The sequence below is a fragment of the Taudactylus pleione genome, unplaced genomic scaffold (genome assembly GCF_031769625.1).
Source record: "Taudactylus pleione unplaced genomic scaffold, aTauple2 ptg000090l, whole genome shotgun sequence".
Taxonomy (NCBI): Eukaryota; Metazoa; Chordata; class Amphibia; order Anura; family Myobatrachidae; genus Taudactylus; species Taudactylus pleione.
Genome location: NW_028284492.1, coordinates 8,908,310 through 8,928,551, shown reverse-complemented (window position 1 = coordinate 8,928,551; position 20,242 = coordinate 8,908,310). Strand labels below are relative to the sequence as shown.

The 20,242-nt window shown below is 39.4% G+C and overlaps 1 protein-coding gene across 3 annotated transcripts in view; it reads left to right on the top strand.

Moving 5' to 3' along the window:
• MYBL1 (MYB proto-oncogene like 1) overlaps positions 1–19,272 on the top strand; it is a 28,743-nt gene extending 9,471 nt beyond the window's left edge. The window contains exons 7-16 of one of the 3 annotated variants that reach the window (XM_088469343.1): positions 1,275–1,349; positions 1,943–2,047; positions 4,263–4,496; positions 5,807–6,148; positions 7,544–7,689; positions 8,064–8,178; positions 9,731–9,844; positions 10,037–10,141; positions 11,125–11,292; positions 15,072–19,272. In XM_088469343.1, coding sequence (XP_088325469.1) covers positions 1,275–1,349; positions 1,943–2,047; positions 4,263–4,496; positions 5,807–6,148; positions 7,544–7,689; positions 8,064–8,178; positions 9,731–9,844; positions 10,037–10,141; positions 11,125–11,292; positions 15,072–15,203 — 1,536 coding nt within the window. In that variant the 3' untranslated portion in view covers positions 15,204–19,272. Of the gene's footprint in view, positions 1–1,274; positions 1,350–1,939; positions 2,048–4,262; positions 4,497–5,806; positions 6,149–7,543; positions 7,690–8,063; positions 8,179–9,730; positions 9,845–10,036; positions 10,142–11,124; positions 11,293–15,071 lie in introns of all 3 variants that reach the window. The other 2 variants (XM_088469342.1, XM_088469344.1) reach the window with 2 other exon arrangements.
• Positions 19,273–20,242: the final 970 nt, after the last annotated feature.

The window sequence follows — 20,242 nt, the reverse complement described above, 5'->3', positions numbered from 1 at the left end:
ACTATATATGTGCATTCATCATTGCCACCGTGCAGAGCACTGTCTTTGTTCAGCTACTCTTACTCTACGCCTTTGTCTCTTGTCAGCTAGAGACTGTGTGTTCCAGATCTACTTGTGTTTTCTTTAACCTAACATACTATCTTTCCTTCCATCCTATACTTGCAACCCTTTAATTTCTTAACCATTTAATCCAGTCGCCATATCTCCTCTAGATAGACATAGAAGTGTGCTTCCTTATAATACTCCTTAGTGTCTCTATCACTTTGACACTGCTGACCACCCAATCCTTATTCAGAAGTCTTTTGTACTGTTTGACATGACTTTCCCCATTCCCGTTCACGCTCCAGCTGTTTTGCATTGTGTCCTTTTCTATCTTAGACTTCTCACTCAGAGTATTCCAATGTTTAGTTTTTAAGCTCCTTTTCTCCCTCTCTATTAAACCAGCTTAGCATAACATATTCAGATAAACAAACATCAAAACAGGATTTAAAGACCTGACAGAGTTAGATTATACTGACAGTTTTACAGCATTGTATAGGGAGTTACCAGTGAAAGATATAGATGTATGAATGTTTTAAGGGTGGTTAAGAACAGCTGGAGGAACATCTGCCATAAGAAAAGTTGAGAGGTAATATCTGGCAATAACAGTGAAAGGCGCTGTGTGCAGAATATAGCATGTATGGATAGTTTTTTGTTTCGATCTTTTAACCCATTAGAGAATTATATTATGGTTACTATGTGCGACACCAACATTTACAGTTATTTCTCCCATAGCAATAAAACAAGAAAGAAATAAGCCCACGCTCAGTTTTACCCATATCCTACATGGTACCAGCAGCGTGGCAATATTAATGCCATAAATGTATACAAAACAGAAAAACTTTTGCTATCGGCGCTAACAATAATAGACTTCAAATTTATGTGTGTGCAGCAAACAAAACCAAGGTGATTTTGTCATGACTTGATCAAAGCATATAAGCCTGCAGCCCAGCATCAGGGGACCCCATTTTTCTGCAGGTCCCTAACACTAGCATATATGCCCAGCACATAATTTCATTGCAGTTATATGTACTCACCTCCTAGATACATAGGGACACCTCTATACAGGGGCTTGCACACTGGTTACATGCGGGATAAAACTAGATAGGTAATAAGCAAGCTATAGGTTTCCGGACAGCTACATCATGTATCTGTGTGTTACAACAGCCTGTTCTTTGTTTGCTTAATGGTTTGTCTGTGTGTCTAAAGTATACTTATTTGTTCTCTGCCCTCAGATTCCAGGATACCATTATATGTCTGTTGATGAAAACTGCATAGAGAACGTTCAGAATTCTTTTGCTTTCATTCAGGTAATGTGCCCAATGCAGAATGGCTAAAATGCACATCCTGATAGAACAGGAACAACCTTATATACAGCCAGCTTCCTACACACATTATGCCGTCCTAACAATGAGCAGATGTGTAGTAGGCTTGGTATATTTGAATACATTAAGACTAGACTGAGGTAAATGTGATCTAAGGTGTTTTTATTGCTTATTTGTTAGAAAAAATAAAATATTTTGCATCTTTATTATTGTTACATTTATTTAAAACCTTTTTAAGGGTTTTTATTTCTTTGGTACAGGACATGACTTGTAGTGTAACTTAGGGGTCTATGTACTAAGCCTTGGAGAGAGGCAAAGTGGACGGAGATAAAGTACCTACCATTCAGCTCCTAACTGTCATTTTTTCAAACACAGCCTGTAAAGTTACAGGAGCAGATTGGTTGGTACTTTATCGCTGTCTAACCTTAGTACATAGACCTGTTAGAATTTTCTCCTTATTGACTGATCACTTTCATTACTCTGTGCTGTCCTAAACTTCTACTGTGTAGAACCTCCTCTGTCTCTCTTCTTGATGGTTTCCCCTCTTCTCCGGTTCTCTTACATGCCTCTCTCAGCAGCCCTTTGTTGATGAGGATGACCCTGATAAGGAAAAACGGATAAAGGAACTTGAATTGCTGCTTATGTCAGCTGAGAATGAAGTCAGAAGAAAGAGAGTGTCATCTGTAAGGATGCCGTGTGATCCCTGTTCCTATTCTGCTCCCACTTTTGCATGCTGCTTATTTTCTAAATGCTCAAAGGCTTTTTGGCTTCGTTTTACTCACCCGCTAACCAGGACCAGAGCTGCACCATCTGCAAAGGAGGGGGACTGTATTGAAGTGAAGCAGGGTGCCTTTGGAAATAATAGGTGTGGGTGCGACTTAATGGTGTGCTGTGTAATATCGAACAGTGTGCAGAGCTCAAATAACTAACGCAATAATCATACGTGTAGGCAATGATTAGTACATACAGAATAAGAATCTGGGTGATGGATATCTTGCATTAGTTTAGCTAGATATTTTATCCTGTGTAATATAGATAGCGGTGCCCAAGATGACAAGCATCCAGAAGCTCACTTAATGAGGGGATCTAGTAACTCTACTCTTTATTTATAATTCTCAGGCTTAGGAATGATATTGTCGTAGTCGATTCTGCAGTTCAAGTGTTACCTAAAAAAGCAAGTTGATACAAGGAATCCCATTACGGATCCCCCAACTGCTTGCACCTGGCTATAGAACTTTATATTTTCCTCACTGATTCTGTTCCTCCAAACTTCCCCACCAGAGTCCAGACCAGGGTAATCTGCCCAGGCTGGCTAGGGTGTTTTTGGAACGTGTCAAATACAGCATCGGCTCTGACGTGTCTGGTCACAGATTTCCCCTTTTCTTACATACTTTACAAACTTTACTGCAAAGAGTTATCAACGTGTCCAGTTTTAGAAAGAAGACGCCAAAGTGGAAAATATTGCAGCTATTTTAACTTCAGCTCATCATTATGTTTGTTAATATAAGAATGTCAAAGTGACTTTTTGCTCAGCATAAATATTCTACAAAACCCATGCAGAGTTAAAGGTGGACCTGTTTGTAGACCGTATCTTGTGTGTATTCACACCCTACATAATAAGCGCACACAAGAATAGGCAATGCAGAGTCATACGCATTTTCGATCACCTCTACACTTATGACTGAAGAGTCATAACTGGGTTACAATGGGGAATTCTCACGTAGACAAAGGTCAGTGAGCGTGTGTCATCGTTACTGCTGGGCCATACAGCATTTGATATAAATGCCTGTTTCATGGCATATATTTTCATGTAATATAGAGTAAGTGCTAGGGATGGCCATTGGTGGGGTGTCCATTGATGGCACGAAAAACTCCATCTATGGTGAAGCATCAATGATTTGCACCCCCTCAATGGTCCCCTCTGCTGCAGGCATGGAGGGCCAATCAAAAATGTTGGCGGGGTTTAGCAGCCGCTGGGGAGGCAGGCCTAAGCTCTGTCCTGCCACACACACAAAAAAAATCTGCTCCCACTCGCCCATCGATGGCACAGAACCATTGGTTCTCTGCCATCGATGGCAAAACTAGTTAACATCGATGCGATGTTTTGAAAAACTTCAATGGGCATCCCTAGTATGTGCTCTCTGATGACTTGTAGCAAAACAAGCGTAATTGTATGGACTGCCATGTGAGGCTATTGTGCATGCCTTTTTGACCAGTATATGCCCAATTTACTTACAACACTGCATCAGCCCCTCTATTTTATTTTTGTTGCCATCTAATACAAGGTGATTTTTTTTTCCCCAGTGCTATTCTAAGTAAACCCCCATCTGTGACCTAATTTATATGACATGACACTACTTACAAATATAATTATAATTCTATACTTTATGCACATGGCCAAAGATGGGGTAAAATAGCTTACATTATTTTGGCGATAATGGGAACGTATTTATTCGTTCTTTCCTCTGCCTGGTTTTAGCATATTTGTTAACAGACACTAAGCCTCAGTATTGTCACCTATTTGCTTTAGTCCGTGCGAAAGATCTACTAAACCCTGCAGTAGATAATACTTAAACTGATCACTGGTAGAAGCGTCATTCCAGGTGGACCGTTTTGCTTCAGGTTCTGCAAGCATTTACCAGTCAGCGTTTATTATACATTGCTAACATATTTTTTTTAATTATTTTATTAAGGCATGAAATGTCATGTAGTAATCTAGTTTTGAATGTGTTTCATATATTTAAACATGCCTGGACAGTTTATATTAAAGAATTTCCCATTTCATCTCACTTGAAACCAATTAGTTACAACTAATTTCTAAAGTAATTGATTGTTCATGGTTGTATTGGGCTATGCTCACACGTGTAAGTATCCTATCCATGCCTATTTCTATTACAGCAGACGGGGAGTTTATCAAGCTGGTCTGAAAGTTTTCTTATGGATGATAGCATGTCCAATACACTAAACAGTTTAGAGGAACGGACCAGTGAGTTATACAGTATGGATGATGCAAAGAACATGAGCGGCCAACTGATATCTCCAAGTAAGGTTCTGGCTGTGGAAGCCAATCCTGTAATGTCATCTCTACAGACCATCCCAGAATTTTCTGAAACGTTGGATCTAATTGGAACTGTGAGTAAAGATCACATTAAATGCCACCAACTACCACTGTTTAAATGAATAAATGATCACCCCCTAACTGAGGTTTTTTTTAGGCCGTGTTTCTTTTAAAAGTAACGGTAGTCTAGGTAAATTGCTTTATTTGGCAGATCTGTTAATGCCACCCACAATATCTAATTTGGTGGGCGTTCCTATAATTCCCCAGCACCAATAATAGACCAGATAAAAAAAAAAAAAATATATATATTGTATGGAATATGGTTTTATAAGGGTTTCCTTATACAATCCAAATTATACCTCTTATATGAAGACTGTATAGGCCCCTACACACTAGATTATTTTATTGAACGATATGACCGATTCTGACGCATCGGAACGATAAATCGTCAAGTGTACGCACTATGCACCCTCCCACCCAGTCGCATCTTCAGATCTTCTCTACATGCAGCTTAATCTGTCAATCTCGTTAACGATTCCCCGCAGATCATGCAGTGTGTACTCACTACTGGATGACCAGGCGATATGTTAACATTACATAGTTAACGATGTAACCACCAAACGATGCACATATCATTTGGTCGTTTGTTAGATTGCACAGTGTGCACTAGATCGTTTGTCCGGGAGTTCAAGGGAAATTGTTGACGACATTGCATCGTTTGCAAGTCATCTACCCAGCTTAAGAATTATCGCACAGTAAAGTGGAATCCCGTAGCATAAATGCTCATAAGTTTTGCCATATACCTAATTTTGCGCAAGGGCTTTTTCTGTTTCATCCACTACCCTGAACATCTAGGCATAGAATGCTTTTACAGGTGAGCTTCCAAATACATGAAGTGGTAAGGACCTCAGATGGTGCTTTGCGGGCCAAAAGACGCTTATACACATAAGCAACCATTATGGGGGTGATTCAATTGTTTTAGCCACAGCGATTTATTTTGGGCACCCGCTAGAGCAATTCAGTTGTTGCTCCGTTCAGGCATGAATAGCCGTGGCTGCAGGCATTTTCACTCGCAGCCTCCCGGGGTGGCGAGCAGAAACGTGCGATAAGTCTGCTGATTGGACGCCCAAACTCCAGGACTTTAGACAGCTGCTATACGTGAAGAAAGAGAAAATATGTAACGTTGTGTGGACTGTATAGTGGGGATGTAATTGGGTAGGATAGGTTATGGAGGCTCCTAAGTTTATTTGTAGAACTGCCTTTTCATGTATGCCAATACTAGATGCTCTTCAAACTGCAATGTGTTTCTTGCATGACTGCATATAATATATTGCATGGCCTGGATGTACAGCTAATTTTATTGGTATTTATGTCGTCCAAATAGGACCCTACGACATGGTGTGATGTCACAAGCTTTGATGCTTCCATCGAGGCTACACCTACCAAAGCGATCTCCGCAAAACTAGCTCCAGTTCAGCACGAAGGTTCACTGGATTGTCCACTAGACTACAGCTTGGAGCTACTTGGCCCGGACACTGTTAATGAGGACAATAAAGAGTTGTTTGCATCTCCCATCGTGTCAAAGTTTAGCTCAGCTCCAACTATTCTGAGGAAGAAAAAAGTGCTAAACAGACCAGCTGTTCCTAAAGGAAAGGAAGGATTTGTTTCCAACAATTCCCTACTTAAAAGTACTCCAGTGAAAGCCCTTCCATTTTCCCCATCACAGGTGAGTATAAATGTATGGATTGTGCTCTCAGTACTGTTAAATAGTAAAATAACTTGCTACTTTATGGGAGTGCATAAAAAAATTGCTCTATTGTTCAGCATCAGCTGTGTTAATCTATTGGTTTATCTTTATCGGGCATCACAAAGGGTCAGCAGTGCCTTAGCGTGTGTGTGTGTATACAGATATAGTGCAAACAAATAAGATGTATAGTGCATAATCTTACGATACAAACTGCTAGGTCATTTAATAAACAATTGTGTGTATGCAGACAGAATACAGTCAGCTCTAGCTGAAACCTGTCCTAGTTGATGGGTGCAGCAAACTGATTCAGGATTACTGTAAGCACAGGGGGACATGATGGTAAGTCAGGAGCGGAAGTGTGTCTTTTTTTTTTTTTTTTAATTTCCATTATTCACAACAAAAACATACTTTATTTTATTGTAATATAAACGGGGATGGGGAAGGGGCCCTAAGGCCAGGGTACATCGAAGTGCGTGATATGTACTGTATATATAAATAATGTGTGTGTAAGGACAGCGCACAATCAAAAATTCCCTCAAAATAAATTTTGTTAAACACTATATCAAAAATTTAAATGTATACATAAAGTGCAGTTAAGTGGTTATATAGCATAAAAGTCACTGATCCTTGAAATTAAAGGTGACAGCAGTCTTCTTGAGATCCTGTTTGGCAGATAGACAAGACAGTTCTGGAAAGAGGTTAAAAAAACATGCGCCTGGTAGTGTAATAATAATAGTGACAACCTGTGCTCAGATCAAATGTGCATACCAAAAGAAAAAACTTTACAGCTTATCTGAATTCGATGGACTTAGGATGACGACAGCTGGATCACCTTAAAAGAGCTCATTCAAGCCCATAAGGGAGAGGGATAATATAGTGTAGTATTTCCTTCATATATATTGTGTCAAATCTAATAAGGACTGCGTACCAAATAGTGCTATATTTATAGCCTATAGTGTCTTTCCAAAAATCTCCTAGTATCCTTTTTAGTACTTCACAGGAATGTATGAGTACACACGAGACCTGCGCCAGTCACAGTCTCCGGTGAAAAGAGTGGAGAAGTGGGCCAGTCAGGAAGTTGCCAGTAGCAACCAATCGACATCTACCTATCATTTTATAGCATCTACTTGATAAATGCTAACTCAAAGCTAATTGGTTGCTATGGGCAACTTCTCCACTGTTTCACTTCTTCTCTCTCTCCACTGCTTGATAAGTCAACCCCTTAGTGAGCTAGATTATAGTCCTGAGCTCATACTGTAGGGATTTCAACATGCAGGAAGGTATAGGATCAGGCTGAATCTTATTGTGTGGAAAATATGCATTGTGATTTATGTTTTAGAGTGATCAACTAAAATCCCCTCCTCTCTTTTGAAGTTCTTCAACACTTGTTCTGGGAATGTCCAGGACCAGTTCAATATTGAGAATCCTTCCTACACTTCCACACCTATATGTGGCCAGAAGTTTCTAACCACTCCCCTGCGGAAGCAAATTGCCGCAAAAGAGGATAAAGAGAATATGGGGTAGGTAGTTGTGTATTTATATGTTCCATGCTTGAAAATTGGTGGGGGGAAATGATTTGTGGTTCATATCAGTCCTTTGTGAGAATATGATTTTATACACCATTAATTTGTGTCCAGTAGAACAATAGTCACTGTGTGTTGCCTTGACTAAGGTCATTATTCACGTAGTGCTGCTTCCCGGCGGGTTGGAGATGAAAATGTAAAACTGCACTAACCGTCAATGTAAAGCCTGCCGAGTTTTACACTGACTGCGAATACCGTTTTACAAGCTGCCGCTTTGTAAATAAAGCCTCGATGTCTTTAACATTTGGTCCATCACAATCCTTTTTACAAACCTATTATAGGTTCTGTAACTATCAGCTATTTTTGTACAGATTTAGAACCCCCACAATACGAAGGAAGTTATTAGGAATGACGCCTAGAACTCCAACGCCTTTCAAAAATGCTCTCGCTGCTCAGGAGAAAAAATATGGACCTTTAAAAGTTGTGGTATGTACAAAGATCTTGTTCTCCTAATATACTGTACAATGTGTTGCTCAGTCCAATTCACTCGAATGATAAAGGGAAATCTAAGCATAATGTTTGGGGGTTAGGGGAGGTTCATAATACTTTTAGTACTATTTGGCGCACAGTTTTTTGTAAAGAAATTGTATTTTCAAATCACTTTTTTTTTTAAACCATAGTGATTGGATCATCTAGCCTACTAACTCAATTTATGACTGGTGGCTAGAAAATACATCCTAATGACTCATAGATCACATTATCTTGAGTCTCTTTCGCAGCATTGCATGCCCGTTTCCCATCACTTACTGATTTGCAGTGGATCAAGAAGACCTGGTGAGGCACAGCCTTGCAGCAAATCTGAATGCATCAGATGCACTGAGTCCTGCCAGACTCATAGATGGTAGCATGTGATGTCACTGGAGTGATGGAATAACTTTCTTCACTGAACCAATATTATGCAAAAAATCTAAAAATTGTCTTTCATCCATATTGGGGGACACTGATGCACCTTGGGGCGCTAGTGTTGGAGCAGGACACAACAACACTACATACTTGTCTGACTCCTCCCCTTCTATGCTCCTCCCCTGGAAAGACTTCAGTTTTTAATTTTGTGCCCACGTTGTTTTTTTTTTTTTTTTTCTCCCTGGGTGCATGGAGCCTCACTGGAACAGAGTTGCGTGTCGGCCTTTTACAGGTTTACGTCTTTGTACCTAAGGACCTGAGTATGGGCAAAAAGTTATGCGCACAACAACTGTTGAGCATTCTCTCCAGTAGTGGCAGCTTTGGAATGTCCCCAAGCTACAGCAGTGCCCCGAAGCCCCCCCATCCCCCACCCAATATGGATGAGAGAGAAAACCGCTGAAATAAGCCAGGTAGAACGATCCGGTATTTCAAGCAGGGTTGAACACTGGTTCAACCCGGCTCGCGGTGCAGTGTGAACAGGTAACCTGGGTTGATGTGACCCAGGTCCCGTTCACAGCATGAGAAGAGCTGGCACTTGGAGATTTCATCTCCAAATGCCTACTCTGCATGTGGCGGCGGTGACATCATCGACCCGGCAAATAAGCCGGGTTGGACTTCCAGTCTGAAAGGGGTCTCACCTGGGATAGACCCGTGTACAAAAGCTCCAATCAACCAGGGAATGTGGTGTGTAAGGGATATCCGTAAAAAAAAACTGAAGTCTTTCCAGGGGAGGGGCATAGAGGATGATGAGTCGGAGACCAACAAGTCTGTAGTGTAATTGTGTTCTGCTCCAGCACTAGCGCCCTCTATAGCCCAAGCTAGAGCAGTGTCCCCTAAATTGATTCAGAGAAACAGATTTTAGAGTACCGGTAAGTAGTTTTTTAAATCAGTGGTTTGGTGCAATTTTCATCACAATATACCCAGCAAATGCATAAATGTTGCTGACGGGCTGTTCTTTAAAACATGCACAATTTGTGACCTTTTATTGCAGTCTTCTCTAGCTTGTTAGCCTTTCTGAAGGTGCTATGATAAAATTATTATTATTATAGCTTAATTGGGCTTACTTACATTTCAGTCGCAGCCTCTCGCTTACCTTGAAGAAGATATTCGTGAGGTACTAAAACAAGAGACGGGGAAAGATATATTCATTAAAGAAGAAGAGGAACCTGTTTATAAAGCAGAAAAACAGGTACAATTTAGTGGTTTAGTATTAGGGGGGATGTATTCACTTCTACCTATCACTTTATATAATGTACTTGATAATTGCTAGATAGAAGCTGATTGGTCGGCAAGCCCCTCTTTAGGAGGCTTAAGGCATCTCCCCCGGTCCTGTAGTATTTTGGCAAATCTTTTTTTTAAAAAGTGCCCCTTTTATTTGTAGCGTGTTTCAGCTGTTAAAGTCAGAAAGTCTCTGATTCTTGATGCCTGGGATAAAGAAGAGCTGGACTCCCAACTGTTTTCAGAAGATGGTGTTTCTGATTTACAGGTAGGAATTTGTGTCAAATGAGCAGTTTTTATAGTCGTATGTAATAGTGTATTGTGAGTCTCATAGAGCCACTAAGCTAGGGATGGGGAACCTCTCCCGGGAGCAGTTTAAGGCCCTCGGAATTATTTGGTCTTTTTTTCTGCTAACCTCATCTGGCTAGCAGGATGCCTAGAATGGTACCCTGCACCTAGAATCTATGCAGCCCAGAATCTATCCTTGGGAACGCTTCAGACGGCCCCACCGCTGCCCTTACAGCTCCCTGGAGCATCCTCAGGATCCTCCGGGCATTGTTGTAATCACCGGCGATTGTGGCCCTGCCCCGTCTGACATAACACGGAGGGGGCGTGGCCTACACCTGGCCCTCAAATAATTATATATATATATATATATATATATATATATATATAAAAATGGCCCTCGACAGAAAAAGTTTCCCCTGCACTAAACTAATGGCTTTCACAGTAGCTGAGAGGATCATTTAAATGAAAACTATATTAAATGAAAACCGTCAAATCTAAAGTCTTAATTCAGATTTTCGCCATTCTGCCCCATCTAAACGGTCATTCCTGTATTATCCAGTTTATATGAAGTATAAATGTAGATGAACTGCTTCAAGAAATTGCAGCAGCTAAACTGCAGAAATGGGTAGGGTCATTTGTGATAGTAGATCCTATCTGCTGTGTGTTTGCAACGTGCATGTTCTTGAGCCAAGAGTATGCATGCAAAGGCAATACATATAATCATAGACCATTTCCATTGCATCTCTAGTTACAGCCCAATTACACCTGCTGGACCTCAATGGGGCATGCTTACATAGGCAAAGTTCAGTGAGATTGTGGTGTTGAAATTGTGGGAGCTGGATGTAAGCATAAATACTGTTTGAATCAGTATAAATACACTTGTGTTGAATACAATTTGAACAACTTTTGTTTTGATTTATTAACCATTTGTTAAACTTGCGCATTTTATTTTCCCTTTCAAAGAATGAAAATGAAAGAGTGACTGAAAATAGTCTTCCTACATCTTTAATGGTACAGTTGGCTCAGAGGGAAGACTGGAACTGCAACGCTAGCACTGGAAATCAGAATAATCTGCTACCAAGAAAGAACCCAAATTTTGACTTAAACATCAAAATGGAAATACCTGCTCAGGTATCTTGTGTTTCTTTTCCAGTTGACCAGGACAGTATCTTTGGTTCAGCGGTGTGATCTCCGTCTTTCTATGCTGGAGACCACTATAGGGGCAATATATTAATGATCTGACCCCAGTGAAACTGCTCGTTTCACATTATGGGCTTGACTCAGAATTGGGAGCAAAGAAAAAGAGGAATCATTTAGCACCAGGATAAACCATTTTGCAGTGCAAGGGGGTGCAAATACATTTGGTTGATTTTGCATGCCCACAAATACAAAGAAACTTTTTTTTTTTTCACATTGCGATTTAGGTTTAAACTAGGATACCCCCTTCCCAAATTTACCCCACCTGTGCAGAATGGTTTTGCCAAAGTGCAGACTACTTCTTTTTTTTTTTTTTTTTCATAACCCCATCAGAGTGCCAAGACACTGCTAGATTCTTGGCACTCAATTTCCCTTATAAGATGGAGGTCTGTTAAAACGATTGACACTAGACACCTTGCTCCATGTTGTTGTTAAAACAGAATGACTGTGATTCCTTATTGGTACTATCCCATACTTAAGATTTCATCCTTCCAGGAATGCCGGCCTTACTACTGAAATCTTTTTTTCTTGTCTGGTTATATTTATTTTCACTAATTAAATCTAAACCAGGATTGCCATCTTTTCTTGGGTTACGAGTAGCACAACTATGGGCAAGGCGTTTTGGTCTTGGAACAAACAGGAACAGTGTCAGCGGCACTTAAGAGGATAATATCAGCCTACTTGTCTTGAAGCACTGGGTATGGTTGTATTTGCAGTTTAGGAGGCACTGTAGACAATGGCATACCAGAGTGCCGCACTCAGATTCTTATTAATCTTATTGATTATTATTATTTTAACAATTATTTATGTAACTGGTCTTTAAATTACACTGTTTATCTGTGCCAGGAGACTAGGAATTCTCTAATTATAATAAAATTAAAAAAATTCTCTGCATCTGGCATGTGAATGTGTTTTTGCCTAATTTAGGGATGCTGAATTCAGTAGAAAAATCAGATTAATAATTTCACATTTTATTAGATTCATGCAAATAAAAGTGGTAATGGCTATATCTGAAAAAGTAAGAAGTGCAAATTTTCAATTAATCTCTTTAGAATTTAAATTTTCTCACTGTATTAATTTGTAAGTTACTAATAAACCGGCAGAAACTAAGCTTCAGAAACTCTTATTAATCCAAACTAGCAGTAGTATTAACTGCTAATAAAAGATACATTTAAGTCATTTTGCTTTAAGGAAGTAGGAAGTTGTCCGTTTGTACAGTGTATCATTGGTCCCTCTAAAAAAGAACCAGCAGGAGTGCCCGTCATTGCAGGGATTCAGCGTCCTTGGTAGCGATGCTCCATTGTCAGAATGTCTTGGTAAAAACGTTCATCACTTACTTTACCCAGGTTGTCAAGAAAAGTCTAGATGGGAATGTAAAAAATGAATTTTAAGTAACATTCTACAACACATATTCTTGTAGTTGTCCAATAGTTAATTCACAATGGACACGTGGCCTCCTTTTTTTTTTGTCTGTTCACTAAGATCCCACACAGGGCAGCTTTGAAGGAGGACCAAGCAGCAAACTCTGCCTGATTCGGACCCGGTCGCAAGGCTGCATTCACACGCAGCCGTCCGCATTTAAAGTATGCAAATCCCGTGATCGCTAGCAAGACATTAGCACGCCCACTGTTTTGCCGTGCGATCGCGGTATGTATTTAGACGCCCACCAGCCTGACACAAGATGCCCACTTTCCCTTAGTAACATACGTCATCTCCAGGATGAGTATTAAACAATCGGTAACATTGACTGACATCGGACCCATGTGCAGCACTTGTGGTTCACCATACACTACCGCAAGCACTGCGAGAGCTGCTGTGTTTAATTCAACCATGTGACGTGTATGCTTACGATGTGTCTTAATTATGCACGTCCATGAAACTGCGATCAGATGCACAGACATGCCTGCGTTTGCACAACCACCCCGTCACCACCCACAAACAGCACTTCGGAGCGTTTGTGTACAGGGTGCGAACTCTACCCGCATGGACTAGTTTGCGCACTGCATCTTATACACTTGCGCAGATTGCAAACATCGGCAGCCTGCGTGCGAACGCAGCCTTGCGACCGGGTCTGAATCAGTGCCTCAATTTCCTTCAATTTAGAGTTAAATATTAAATCTGTAAGCCGTTTCCTTTTTTGGGGGGTCAACAGATATGCCGCCTTTAAACAGATATGTCGTCTTTAGCTTTGCTGCGCTTAATTGTCTGAAACTTTTCCTTCAGATAACTGAAAGCCGGGCCTTCTTTATCCAGAGCTTTCACTAAATTCTTCATTAGACCCAACTTAATGTGAAGCAGAGGTAAAATGATTTTATGCGGCTCAACCAATGGAGTGTTTTTCTCCAGCAACTTGGTTCTCGCTCTGGCCACTTTTGTGATCTAATCATTTTTCTGCTGTCCCATAAACATAGAAAGCAGTAGTACTTTGTGAATCCAGCTTGCCACACAAAGAATTCCATCCATAATCCTTATACTTTATTCCATCCAACAACAACACATATTTACACAAGTTTCTCTCATGTCCGCTGCATAGGCCAGAGGCACTGAAGGGAGTTTGTTCCCATTATGAACACTGCAGTAACGCTGCTTTTAGACTACTCTTCGAGGAATCAATAAATAGTCGCCACTCACTAGTATTGTGCTGAACACCAAACTCAATCATTAAACCATTAACAACCATACGCACTTCAAAAACTGGCCAAAGAAAAGTTTCTTGTTCTGAAACTTGAAATTGTCATATCGTGAGATAGAAAGTTCCACTGTTGAAGCCTAGAACCAAAAAGTTTGGCTGCTTGTTTTGACAGTTTCAAGTCACGAGCCAAATTATTTAATTCTTCCTGTTCTATGATGTGAGGTGATATGTCTTGCGTTTTGGGGTGATACTCCACTGTAATTTCTGTATGTTCTGACTCTTTCCTCTGTTGTCCCCAATTCACTGGTACACACACAAGGTACAGGAACAGGCAACCCTTCTCCATGAGGCACAGATTTTAGTGCTGAAGACAATTCAGGATATTTTGGTAGTGTGCGTAGATCTACTGGAATGCTCAGCAATAGTTATTGGGACAGCGAATGGCATCATGTGGTGGTTTCCTTTCACCCATTCTGTCACATTAGTTGCGCATGTTAAGCAAGAAATATGGAGTGCCCAGATTTTACCCTAGTCACAAAGAGCACAGTCACAGCACATTTTATAAGCCTTCATTATCAAGGCACTAATAGGATTCCTTTTGACTTTTTGGTGTGAACTTACCACATACATAGATATCAGGATGATTTACACACCCGCTGATTTTAGCGGCTGCCATTACTTTGTATGTACTGTACTTACAAACAGTGCAAAAAATGTACCGCTGCTTTAAAATTGGAGAAATGTAAACACAGGTGAAGTCACCACTTGCACTGGTCCCTGCCAGCGGTGTGAGTGCCACATATCTCCTTTCTAGTGATCATCAATTGGGACACAGTTACTGAGGCTCTCTCACAAAGCAGCCCACTGTGAGAACACCCTTTATTTGTGTTTTTAAGGTTTCTTGTGCATGTTTGTTTTTGCTGAATAATGACTTAATATGCAGAGTCCACAACTGTTATCTGTCATATACCAAGGGCCTTGTGTTTGCATATAATGTGACGATAAAGTGGGCAGAGATGCCAGTCTTTATTTATTTATTTTTTTGTTGGCAGATACTAATTTTCTTATCTCTTCTTTCTAGTCCGCCTGCGAATGGGAAGCGGTTGTGTTTGGAAAAACTGAAGATCAGTTAATCATGACTGAGCAGGCAAGATGTTATCTTGATATGTACAAGACCTCTGCCAGCTCTACATCCAGATCCCTAGTTTTATGAATGTGGATATTTAGCTGGATAATCAAATGCCCCCTTTTTTAAGTGCACTAAAAATAAGACTTTTTAGAAATGTTGCTACAATAATACTTTGTATTGCAGCTTTGCTTTATGCATGAATACTAAAAAGGGAGCAATGCTTTCCCTAACAATAAGATGTAATGTTACTAATGGTCTAAGCCTTTCTGCCAAAAGGCACAATGCTTCTGTGTCTCTCCTGAAGAATATGCAAGATGTAAGAGCGACCTTCTCACTGGCTGAGAACCATTGCACACTGGCTCATTAGCAACTCCATTTCTCCATTTCATTTTTATGAGACACGTTACATGAAGGTCTGAAATGCTTTTCTTTGTGTATGCTTAACTTTTTTTTCTTTAGGTTTATTTGTATAAATGTTGTAGTGTGAATGAAATCTTTTTATCCAACTTGTAGAACAGATGGGGCCTGGTTCCTGAGATCTCTGGGTTTCTGCTGGTCTATGCTTGAAGTCGGCAAGTCCAATGCTGCATTGAGTGTGGTTAGTGTAACATTGGATGAGCCGTATCCAATCTGCTACATTGATCAGACCTTTATACTGGGAATCACTGTTCTTCCTGTTTTTTTTGTTTTTTTTTTAGCTCAACTTTTTGTACAATATAGTTTTTTCCTTTTAAGAAAAAACGTTTTTAATACTGCTTTTGATCTTGTTCTATCTAAAGCATATCTACCTTCCACCTATAGACTGTAGTACAATTGCAACAGCAAATGTGACCTATTTTTAAGAATTATCTGCAGGCTTTTTTTAATTATAAACATTATAGATGGATCTATTCTTTATTGGTGTAATGAAAGGAAAGAAGGTGTAAAGTAGAACTGATGTCAGCCAGTTCACATTTCACATATGTTTTAAAAAGTTCTCTTTTATAATTTAGTAGTTATTTTGTTTTTTAGACAGTTACTTATGGTGTTTTTGTAATAGTTGAGTGTAGAAAGTTTTTTCTTTTTTCTTTTCTATCTTCCAGAACATCTGTTTATACTGTAGATGTTTGAGTGAACAGGAAGTTGCACTACTAGGATTTGGTATGCTGCATAGTAACACATGAATGAGCTACAGTGTTATATATTTATATACAAAAAGGTACTTCATGCAGAGGTAGGCGGAATGCAGAATTAAGTTTTCTGAATTAGAATTTATCAGTATTTTAATTCTCAAGCCGAGAATTGTACTATGTTTGAATGTAATGTACAGAGCATTTGTAAAAGGAAACGTTGTTCCTGCAATCTCTTTATTTATTTGATGCTTGTAAGTCAAGTTTTTAAATGTATATGTAGGTTTTATAGAAGCCAAAATGATTTCCTATTTTTGTATTTGCATCTGCTGACCTTTTTACCATTCACTTATTTTTAAAAGAACTACACCTAAAATACAAGTTGGTTTACATAATTGATATTAGAAATCACAAGTATATAGGGAAGTCACCCTATTGATAGAACTCAATATAGTTCTATATTTTATCTGTATTCACTATTCATTAGCTATTGTTTTGTCCTCCAACAGAGGCTGAAGGTCCTTCCATAAGCTTACAGGAACTGTACTGTAGTACAGAGGAAAATAGCTTCTGCCACCACAATAACATAACTTCATCTCAAATATCTTTAGTTCTGATGAACTGTTGTTGGACCCACTCTCCTCTATTTACAAATTAGCCCAGTATCGCCGCAGCGTGTTGCACCAAACGGTGTAATGTCCAAGGATGATCTGGTTAAATTGCTTGGATCAATGAAGAGCCCATTGCAGTGTCCAGTGGCTGTTATTGGCCTGTGTTTTGTAGTCCGATGACTGTAATACTGGACAGTATACGATCCTGCATATGCAGCAAGTTCAGCCTGTTTGTGGTCCTCTTTAAACAGCAATCAGTCCATGTTACTAGTAGCTTTTCTGTAATCCAGCTTGTATTTTAAACTATTCAGACTGAATGCTGACACATGGCAGTCATACATTATGTGCCAGCGTTTTAACATTCTTATCTGTGTGGCTAGTACTGTAACTGAGCACAACATATACCCGAGACCAATATGACATGTTGCACTATATTTGAATCATGTAAATGAAAGCATGCAGGCAGTACCACCATTAATGTAACCGTCAGAGTATTGCAAAAGCGGCTACGCATTTTGAGTACATATGACACAATACAAATGTTCTTGCTCAGTCTCTTCAATTTGCAATGCACTGTCTCAGACCAGTTCTAGCTAACAGTATGGCAGAGGTATTTAATGCAGTTGGTCTTTCCAAGCTTTGCACGTCTAAAATAGGTGTCAACAGTTGCTTTTTGTGCCTATTTCTAGGTATTTGCACTTATAATTTATTTCTCTGTTTTGTTTGAAGGAATGTTTTGCTTGTAATGTAGAGAATGTACTGTGTAGTATAATGGTGCGCTTAGCTCTCTATTTACCAACTGGTAAATAGTGCTGTTCTGTAGTGTCTGGGGTTTTGTCTTTGTTTTATTTATAGACCTAAGTTCCTCTCCACTTTCAAGATGTGCTGCTATACATGACAGCAGAATCAGCTTGCTGCTACTGAGATGGAATAAAAGCATTATATGTACTGTACAAAGATTGTAACAATAGTCACAAGTTCCCAATTCAACATGATGGGATCAACCAATGCCTTAAATTACAATGCAGCAGTTTAATCAGTTCTGAGGGTTTACAATTATTATCTCTTCGCTCCCAACACTCATCACAACAGCCCATCTCCTGAACTTAAAAGTCCTGAAAGTAACTTCCAAATTAATGGTTTTGTATCTAATATAAAAATAGCCATCAAGCCCAACTACCAAATTTGACCATGGTATATTCTGATTAGTCCAGTCTAATTACAGTAGCATTATAAATTCTGATTTGTTTTATACAGCTTGTCCTTTGTTTTCTGCTGTCACTGCTTTAGTTGTTTAACTAGGATTCCCACAAACAAGTTGTAGATTAAGTTAGGAGCTTTATAGAAGTGTCCCCTTATAAAGGGCGCACAAAGGGATTTATGTATCAAGCATGGAAAAGAATGGAGAGGTGGACCAGTAGAAAAGTTGTCCATAGCAACCAATCAGCTTTGAGGTAGCATTTATCTTCATGCTATAAAATGACAGATGCTGATTGGTTGCTATGGGCAACTTTCAGCCTGGCCCACTTCTCCACTGTTTTTACTGCTTGATATATCAATCCCTATATTCCCATCAAATGTGTTCACTTGCAGCCTCGAGCTGTGGGTTATGTTTTTTACCAATCCAAATAAGGCTTCATGTACCGAAAATGTAGCAAATTTTGTCTTGAAGTAATTGATGAGAAGTCTTAGCAATTTTAAGACCATTTAACGTACATTGGGCTCAATCCTATTACTCAATGGGGGAAAGTTGCTGTTGAAACGCCATAGGAACACCAGCAACAGTACCACAAATCGTGGCCCGATCTCAACTCTGACTCGCAGATTTTTGTATGCAGCCCTTTTGTGCTGCAACAAAAATCACCGAGTCCAGGGTTCCCGTAAGTGCGCCATGGAATTCATTGGGAAAATGAATGAACAACGCTAGATAAATCAGATCTCCTCAACACACAAAGGATAAACACATGAAGAAACATGCTTTATTTCTTTTTGAAATGGCTGTTTCCTTGTGGTACTGGTTGAGACCCTCTTTATTTGCTGATTTTAAATTTATTTATTTTTTTAACTATTTCACATTCATGATGTTCTGTTATCCCTCTGTAGTGACTTGTTTTTATGGCTTTATATATAATTTTTGTATGTCTGCCTTTGTGTTGTACACTACGTACTATATTTAACTGTCAAACATGCATGAACATTTTTAAAATAGAAACTGTATAAGCCATGTATTCTGTTTGGACAATTGATGGTCGTGGTCAAGTTCACTAATTCAGCCTCATTAATCACAACGCAATTGCTGTCCAGGCTGACTAAACACTAGTGTTCTAGGCCTGCAGAGTAGTTCTACATCTGTTTTATTACAATATTGCTCAATTTCATGCGCAGCACTCTTTGTTTGCCAGTATGACAAAATAAAAGTTATTTTATAAAGCATTGTGTCTCTAATCTGTATCCTTGTGTATCTAAATAATATGTATATAAAAGAACTTATAATATTAGAATAGGGTGATTATTTTTGCTGGGCAGACCTAACAAGTTTTAGCAAACAGTTAAAGACTGCAGAAAAAATATTTTGTATTTAGAATACATAGCCTTACGGGCTTCTGGATGAAAGATTAGATACCAGTTTGGATGTTGTGTCGTCATATTCATCATGCATACTGTAGGTTCTTTAACTATCTTTATTACAAAGGTGAAAATATTATTTCCCTAAAGCACTTATTGAGAAAGGAAACTGTATGGCATAGAAGCTTTGTTATTATTCCTGGTTAAACATGGCCCTAAACTTCAGTGTTCATAACAACTGATATACAGTACACTTTCTAATGTATAACAGAAGCAAGTAAATTACATCAACTATAATTAAGCAAGTAATAAAAATATAAAATTTGTCCTTCATTATCTTTTCATTGGCGCTCTGACTCCACTCATGCTCCCTACCAGGTACCAGTTAGTATCTGGTAATAAGAATTTATAACCTAATAATCACCCCTTCGCATTAAAATCGGTTATCAGGTTATATGTCCCTTTTTACAGTATATGGAGGGAAAGAAAAAGCATCAACACTCTTTGAAGTACACCAACAGCGAGCTGAACTGCATGGTCCAGGAGAAGAAAGGTGACATGGCGGCTCAGGTCGTAGGCAGTGAGCCAGACCAGTTGCCCCTAGGGCCAAATATGGCCTATGGGCCATACTTTGCCCACCTCTGGCTTACCATTTTAATGAGTGTATCCATTTCCGATATTACAGATTTGAATATAGAAGGGATATATTCTATTTAGTTTTGGTTGAAGCTGTTTACAACTAGCTGAAGTACCTGGTGTTGGCCAGGTTTAAATCTTCAAGTTAAGTTTTTTTTATTATGCAATGTCGTCCATATCCGACCAGGACCTCAACCCCATG